Below are 8,361 nucleotides of genomic sequence, written 5' to 3'. Positions count from 1 at the left end.
GCTGTCTGCTCCCACGTAGAGCTAGAGTTCTTCCCGTTTCCTGGTCATTTGCCACTTCTCCGTGTGGAAGCACTGAGATTGTTTCAAACTCCTTCCCCTGCCGGTGCATGTTTGGATATCGCCGAGAGTCCCCACACGCACATGTTTGGGCACATGGACTTTACCGATACACAGAGAGTAGGGAATGGGATGATGGGACCGTGAGTCCCAGGCATTTTCACAGGGACTCCCGGGGCTCTGCCTTGTTTCCACCTTCATGCCTCATTGGCCACTCCCTCTGACCCTTTCAGGCTCTGAGAGTGCCCAATGATCCTCGGTGCTGATGGAGGGGAGAAACCTTGCGAGTCCCCAACATAATCCACACCTCTCCAATAACCTCATTACAGACAGCCAGCCTTAAAGCTCAGGATTCTCCAGGTCCTCTGGAACGCCATAGCCCACGAATCCAGCCAGATTCATGGTCCCTCCACATGTCTGGATCGCACCCACCTACAACACACAAAATATGGCCTACAAGGGACTGTGAGTGAGTGAGTAGTGAGTGAGGGCGGGTGAGTGTGCACGTGGGCAGGCGTGTATCTCAAAGCCTGTAGTGGGATCCCTGCACTGCTTCCTGAGACCTCTGTCCCTTCTCGTTCTTCCTCTTGGTAGCTCTGGCTCTGCCAGGGAGACAAGGGACTTGGTTACTGGCCGTTGCCCTCTGAGGTGGGATGTCCCTGGCTGAACTGTTGAGCCAGTAGATGTTTGGTTCACGGTGATCCTTCCCCATCTCGTGTCTGTATTTGGACTGGTGAATTAGGACTGCGTCGGGGGGAAGGGCAAATTCTAATTTCCTGAGGTTGAATTCAGACTTGGGACGGTGGCTTTCTTGGAGGAATCTCCACTGGTCTAACGTGATTGCTGGCGGTGGTGTCTCTTCCACGTGATCCTCCAATTGTGGCACCTCGATGTCGGGGTCGGTTTCGGGCCCCCCTTGGGCCGCAGCCGTGCCTGCGTGGTCAGCCTGGAGGGATGTGGATTCCCCAGCACCTGGCTCACTCCCACGGTCTCTTTCCAATTCACTCTTCTGGATGTAAAAGAGGACATAGGCATGTTGGCTCAGGGCAGACGTCGCATCACTGGCGGTCACCTTCGCATCATCCATTTTGTACCACTGGCCGTTCCCAGCTTTGATGTAACAGAAGTAATGTCCGCTGTGACAATTCCAGCCCGCGTGCACCAGCACGGCATAGAGCACATAAGTCAGCGACCCCCCGTTCTGCCCAGACACGTATCGTCGCATGTCAAGGCGCTCAGGATATTGCACTTCCTTAGCCAGTTTGCTGCCCGTGAAATGACAGAATCGTTTCAATACCAGCATCAGGACCTTGGAGCAAGTGTGCAAGGTCAACGTCTTGGAAGCAGGTACCTTGTTTAGAGAAGTACTATGATGGTAGGCATTTTCAGCATCCAACTGTTCGGGTAATTCCTGCTGTACCTCATACTATTTATTTATTTTTCTGAGGAGCATCCTTAAATATTCCAAGTTGTCCTCTGGAAGTGGGATCAACCCTTGATACCATGGAAGCTTCTGGAACGGTATCCTTGGCACACTTCATCCGTTGAAATTTAAAATCCCTACTATGGCCCACCAACTGCTAATGCCAGCCCAGAAGCCCCAGAAAGTTGTCCTGGAGCAACTGAACTGCCACAATGTTATTTTAGTCCAAACGGGGCCCCACAACCACTCTTTCTTCTCAGAAAAATGGGAGATGGGGTCTCCGCTCATGTGAACTTCCACAGAAGCTGCTGTATGTGATCTGGTGCCCTGGAACCACCATAGCTAAACGTGGAGGTATAAGAATGGCTTTCTTGCCCAGCCTGAGTCTCTGGAAGTCACCTAAGCCCAGGGCACACTGGTGCAGTGCTCGAAGACACTTTGGAGACTGGGAGCTGCCATCCTGCACACCCCACAAGTTTTCTAAATCTTCCATAGGAATCTAGGGACCACACTGAAGGCTGTGTCCTCCCTGTTGGTATAGGGGCACTGTAGGTGATACCCTCCTACAGCCCAGTCCAGTCTTATCCTCTGCAAATATTTTTAAGTGATCTTGAAGGTGTGAACTTAGAAGTCTGGAACTCCAAGGGCTGAGTGGAGAAAATGCAGAACTGGTCCCGAGCAGTGGGGGCTAAAATAGTAATGACAGGTTGAGTGTCCATTTGCCACTGGGATTTTTTGTGCCGGTGTGGGCATGCAGTCCTGCCTGCTTCAATGGGGACCAAACTCATGAAATCTGGTGGCCATCCTGTTGCAAGCATACTCAGGATCACCCTCCCCCTTCTCCCCTCCCAATAGGATTTGCATGCAGTTTTCGCATTTGTCCCAGACCCTCCTCCAGGCTGGCTTTTTCCCCCCTCTGGTGGTTCACCTTTTCCTCATGTAACAGATTTCATGTGCAGACCTAGGGCTCTAAACCCAATCCATCCCATAAAGCTTGGTACAGTCACTTTGTCATTCACTTAGGGGATTCTACACCCAACTTGCTTAATTATCAGTATTTCCCATATTAATAGCAGTGTAATTAATATTATTAATGATGACTATTGTAATTCTTTATCAGTAAATTTTTTATCATGAATTATTTTTGTTGATGCCATACTACATTTTATAGTCTCTCTTTTTTTAAAGTTTGTTTATTTTGAGAGATAGAGATAGAGAGAGAGAGAGAGAGAGAGAATGTGTTTGTGCATGAGTGGGGGAGGGGCAGAGAGAGAAAAGAAGAAAGAGAATCCCAAGCAGGCTCCGCACTGTCAGCACAGAGCCCAACATGGGGCTTAATCTCAGAAACTGTGAGATAATGACTTGAGCCAAAATCAAGAGTTGTGCACTTAACTGACTGAACCACCCAAGCACCCCTATAGTCTCTCTTTTCATAAAATGGGTCAGACTTTTTGATGATGATTATAAAGGATTCTCCAGAAGACCTACAATTCACACACTCACTTCTATGTCCCCACTGTATGAGTTAAAGTGTGTTCCTCCAGGGAGCCTCCTGAAATTTTGCATGTCCCCCTCTAGAGGCATTGACACGTCTGTGATGATATGATAGTAGAACCCTGAGGAGGACTTCCTTTGCCAGACTGATCCTCTAGAAAAATGTTTGTCTGCTTGAGATTTTTTTTTTTTTTGTACGAAGTGATGTCTTTCTGTAGAGATGGTAGACTTATCTCATATTTCTTCTCTTTCCTGATCCCTCTCCATTTCATCCAAGCTAAAAATTTCATCCAAGCTAAAAATTTGTCACCACACACAGAGTTAGAGCCAGCCATCATTCATTTAACACACCTCCACACTTTTTAGAAGCATCAATTCATATTATGTTTCTGAGTTAAAATCATAGGCTAAAGATAAATTGATAAGCAAAATGTGGTCTATCCATACAATGGAGTATTATTCAGCCTTAAAAGAAAGGAAAGGAAGGAAATTCTGACACATGTTGCAACACACATAAACCTGGAGGACATTAAACTATGTCAGGCAGTCACAAAAAGGCAGATACTGTGTGATTACACTTATACGAGGTGCCTGGAATAATCAAATTCACAGAGACAGAAGGTAGAATGGTGGTCACCAGGGGATGGGGGAGGGGGAAACGGAGAGTTTGCATATAATGGGTAGAGTTCCAGTTTAGCAAAATGAAAAGAGTTCAGGTGGTCGATGGTGGTAATGGTTGGACAACAGTACGAATGTAATATCACTGAACTGTTTAATCCAAAATTGTTAAGATTGATAACGTTACGATACATAATCTTCTAAAAATAATGAAAAGAATCACAGGCTGAAATGCTTTCTGGGTCCTCTGTCTGAGACACAGTTCATTCCTTAACATGATTGTTGCCATGCAAAAGTGAACCTCAAATTATTTCACTACTTGCTCAGTGCTCAGCTAACATGTTTGTATCCTTTCTGTACCTCTTACAACGATGTCAAACTGAATGTCTTTGTCCAATATGCTTAATTAGTAGTAGGTTTATTATTTTGAGGGAGAGTCACAGGTGTTTTGCTGGTTGTGGGCTTGCTTGTGTTTTCAGCGTGAATCAGTCTCTCTGGCTGCTAAACCAATTGAGCACCACATATTCCATCTCGGTGAAGAAAGATAGACTTTTCTTTTGTTTTTAATTAATTAATTAACTAATTAATTAATTAATTTTTTAAATTTACATCCAAATTAGTTAGCATATAGTGCAACAATGATTTCAGGAGTAGATTCCTTAATGCCCCTTACCCATTGAGCCCATCCCCCCTCCCACAACCCCTCCAGCAACCCTCTGTTTGTTCTCTGTATTTAAGAGTCTCTTATGTTTTGTCCCCCTCCCTGTTTTTATATTAGTTTTGCTTACCTTCCATTATGCTCATCTGTTTTGTATCTTAAATTCTTCATATGAGTGAAGTCATATGAGATTTGTCTTTCTCTGACTGACTTATTTCATTTAGCATAATATCCTCTAGTTTCATCCATGTAGTTGCAAATGGCAAGATTTCATTTTTGACTGCCGAGTAATACTCCATTGTGTGTATATACCACCTCTTCTTTATCCATTCATCCATCGATGGACATTTGGGCTCTTTCCATACTTTGGCTCTTGTCGATAGCGCTGCTATACACATTGGGGAGCATGTGCCCCTTCAAAACAACACATCTGTATTCCTTGGATGAATATCTAGTAGTGCAATTGCTGGGTCATGGGGTAGTTCTAGGTTTAATTTTTTGAGGAACATCCATGCTGTTTTCCAGAATGGCTGACCCAGTTTGCATTCTCACCAGCAGTGCAAAAGAGATCCTCTTTCTCTGCATCCTCGCCAACATCTATTGTTGCCTAAGTTGTTAATGTTAGCCATTCTGACAGGTGTGAGGTGGTATCTCACTGTGGTATTTCCCTGATGATGAGTGATGTTGAGCATTTTTTCATGTGTCAGTTGGCCATCTGGATGTCTTCTTTGGAAGTGTGTCTATTCATGTCTTTTGCCCATTTCTTCACTGGATTATTTGTTCTTTGGGTGTTGAGTTTGATAAGTTCTTTATAGATTTTGGATACTAACCTTTATCTGATATGTCACCTGCAAATACCTTCTCCCATTCTATTGGTTGCCTTTTAGCTTTGCTTATTGTTTCTTCATTGTGCAGAAGCTTTTTGTTTTGATGAGGTCCCAATAGTTCATTTTTGCTTTTGTTTCCCTTGCCTCTGGAGATGTGTTGGGTAAGAAGTTGCTGCAGCCAAGGTCAAAGAGGTTTTTTCCTTCTTTATCCTCGAGGATATTGATGGCTTCCTATCTTACTTTCAGGTCTTTCATCCATTTTGAGTTTATTTTTGTGTATGGTATAAGAAAGTGGTCCAGGTTCATTTTTCTGCATGTCACTGTCCAGTTTTCCCAGCACCATTTGGTGAAGAGACTGTATTTATTCCATTGGATATTATTTCCTACTTTGTCAAAGATTAGTTAGCCATACATTCGTGGGTCCATTTCTGGGTTTTCTATTCTGTTCCATTGATCTGAGTGTCTGTTTTTGTGCCAGTACCATACTGCCGTGATGATTACAGCTTTGTAATTAGCTTGAAGTCCGGGATTGTGATGCTTCCCGCTTTGGTTTTCGTTTTCAAGATTGCTTTGGCTACTCGGGGTCTTTTCTGGTTCCATAGAAATGTTAGGATTGTTTTTTCTAGCTCTGTGAATAATGCTGATGTTATTTTGATAGGGATTACAAGATAAGGATATTTTCTTGTACCATCCTATCAAGGAGGAGTTTTACTCTGGCTCATGTTTTCAGTCTGTGGAGATTGAAACATTTTTACATTTTGAAAGTAATTTTAAACTACTTAAAGTCTTTGTCTTTCTTGTCACATTGAAAGTTCATGTTCTCCTACACTGTGGTGGTTTATAGTCTATTCTTCCATATAATAATTATTATTATTAGTTATTATTATTATTACGGCTGCCATTATAAAGACTATTGTCATTATTGTTGTTAATCACCATGGTCATAATTATTACAGCAACTATGATTTATTATTGTTGCTGCTGCTGATAGAAAACCCTGAGTCAATTTCCTCTATCCAGGAAGGGTGTCTGGTTTACTGAAGAGGATGATGGAGATTTCCCAAAAATACATACAAATTGACAGATGCTTCCAGGTCACTCCTGGTGCCCTTTACTGATATGAGCATCCACAAATTTTCCAAGTTTCCTTCCGGGGTCCTGGAGTAGTCATTTTGACAGTGGAAGCTTGGTGAGGGTATCTTGGCCTTCCTGAGCCTCTGAGAAACATTATGAGTCACTCCTGGGAGCAGCAGCCACTTGTGCCTGTCTGTAAGACCTGGGGGGCTGGGCAGCCATGGCCCATCAGTCTCAATGAAAATTTTCCTAAGACCCATAGAGAACCAGGAATGGATGGAACAAGTATGGGAGGCTAGAGAGGAGGTCCCCACCCTCTGGAGCATTTGCAGTATTTCTAGGCATGCCCCAGAACCATGGAACTGCTTTTCCTGCCCTCCTGTATAAGCCCTTACTGGACTGGAAGCACCATGCACAGCAAAGAGGAACCAATTTGGGTGCTAGTCAACAGCTCCAGGCTAAAAAGCACAATCTCATAAATCCTGACCTGAAAGTGATAGGGAAGAGCAGGTGGCGAAAGGGGCAGCAGGGAAGGGAGGGCTGAGAAAGTGCTAGAGCCTTAATGTTAAGCATGAGGGCAGGGGCTTCAGAGGATGGGGAGTGGGGTAATGTCCCTGCATCAGGCTTTCAAGGAGACACATCTCCCTGAATGACACACATGCACGCACACACACAAATGAACTAATATTAAGAGTGTTCCTGAATGACAGGTGGTTTTCCAGATGTATTTTCACATCCAATCACTTTTTCCTCACTAGTGCATTATTTATGGAAAGAATAATATAATTCCAGGCTTGCTTTCAAGAATCTAGGTTCTTCCCCCCACCTACTCACCCACCAAGCTGAGTTTGGAATGAGTTATACAGCACCGCTAATTGTTGGTAATTTTTGAAACTCTCTTAAGGGCACATAGAGTTTCATTTTATTTTTTCCAAATTGGGGGGGGGGGTGTGTTTCAAATAAATAAGGAAATATATAAAGCATTTGTTCATTACTTAGAAAATGTTTATAATAAATTATTTTAAATCTACTACTGGTTTCATTTTGGTTACTTCAATTAATACTTGATCCATACCTCTGTAAGAAAGATCGGCTTATATATTTTCCTTCAGCACCATCCAGATGTTCCAGAACCATTTTAGAGTTTCCTCCCACTTTTCCCAAGTGGGCAATGACATGAGTGAAGGGTAATGGTTCTTTATTCTAGGAAAACTAATCTACACGTATTTTGTTTGTTTGTTTGTTTGTTTGTTTAGAGAGAATGTGAGCCAGGGAAAGAAGGAGAGAAACAGAGAATCTAAGGCAGGCTCCATGCTCAGGGCAGAGCCCGATGCAGGGATCGATCCCACAAACCATGAGATCATGACCTGAGTCATGAGTCGGATGCTTAATTGACTGAGCCACCAAGGACCCCCGATCTACACATATTTTTTAAAGTCAAATTTCCTTGTGACATTTATTTCACTTTTTTTTTATTTTAAGTTTTTATTTTAATCTCAGTTAACATACAGTTTAATATTAGTTTCAGGTGTACAATATAGTGATTCAACACTTCCATACATCACCTGTGCCCATCACAGCACGTGCACCCCTGAATCCCCATCACCTCTTTAACCTATCCCTGAACCTCCTCGTGACATTTTTTTAAATGACATTTTCTGGGGCACCTGGGTGGCTCAGTCAGTTTAGCATCAACTTCAGCTCAGGTCATGATCTCCTGGTTTGTGAGTTTGAGCCCTGTGTGGGGCTCTGCGCTGACAGCAGGGAGCCTAGATCCTGCTTCCGATTTTGTGTCTTCCTCTCTCCCTGACCCTCCCCCGCTCACAATCTCTCTTTCTCAAAAATAAACATTTTAGGGGCATCTGGGTGGCTCACTTGGTTAAGTGTCTGACTTCCGCTCAGGTCATGATCTCATGATCCGTGGGTTTGAGCCCTGCATCGGGCTCTGTGCTGACAACTCAGAGGCTGGAGCTTGTTTCAGATTCTGTGTCTCCCTCTCTCTCTGCCCCTCCCGCACTCACACTCTGTCTCCCTCTGTCTCAAAAATAAACATTAAAAATAAACATGTTAAAAAGTGACATTTTCTAAAGGAAGGTATCCTAAAATGGGTTTATTTTACTTCAGTTGGTTTAGCCTCTATGATCCTCTTTCCTGGAGCCCTTGGCAAACCCTCAATCTCAGGTCATGGTGGAGGAAGAGACAGGAACCTG

General features: G+C 43.7%; 1 protein-coding gene across 1 annotated transcript in view; it reads right to left on the bottom strand.

Moving 5' to 3' along the window:
- Positions 1-580: 580 nt before the first annotated feature.
- Positions 581-8,361, bottom strand: part of LOC144616004 (ubiquitin carboxyl-terminal hydrolase 17-like protein 13) — an 8,486-nt gene continuing 705 nt past the window's right edge. Inside the window, exon 2 of the mRNA XM_078445097.2 lies at positions 581-1,483. Coding sequence (XP_078301223.2) covers positions 581-1,483 — 903 coding nt within the window. The remainder of the gene's footprint in view (positions 1,484-8,361) is intronic.

Source organism: Panthera onca, chromosome B1 (genome assembly GCF_046562875.1).
Source record: "Panthera onca isolate mPanOnc1 chromosome B1, mPanOnc1 haplotype 2, whole genome shotgun sequence".
Lineage (NCBI taxonomy): Eukaryota > Metazoa > Chordata > Mammalia > Carnivora > Felidae > Panthera > Panthera onca.
The sequence above is the reverse complement of the archived record's forward strand: the minus strand, read 5'-3'. Positions and strand labels throughout refer to the sequence as shown.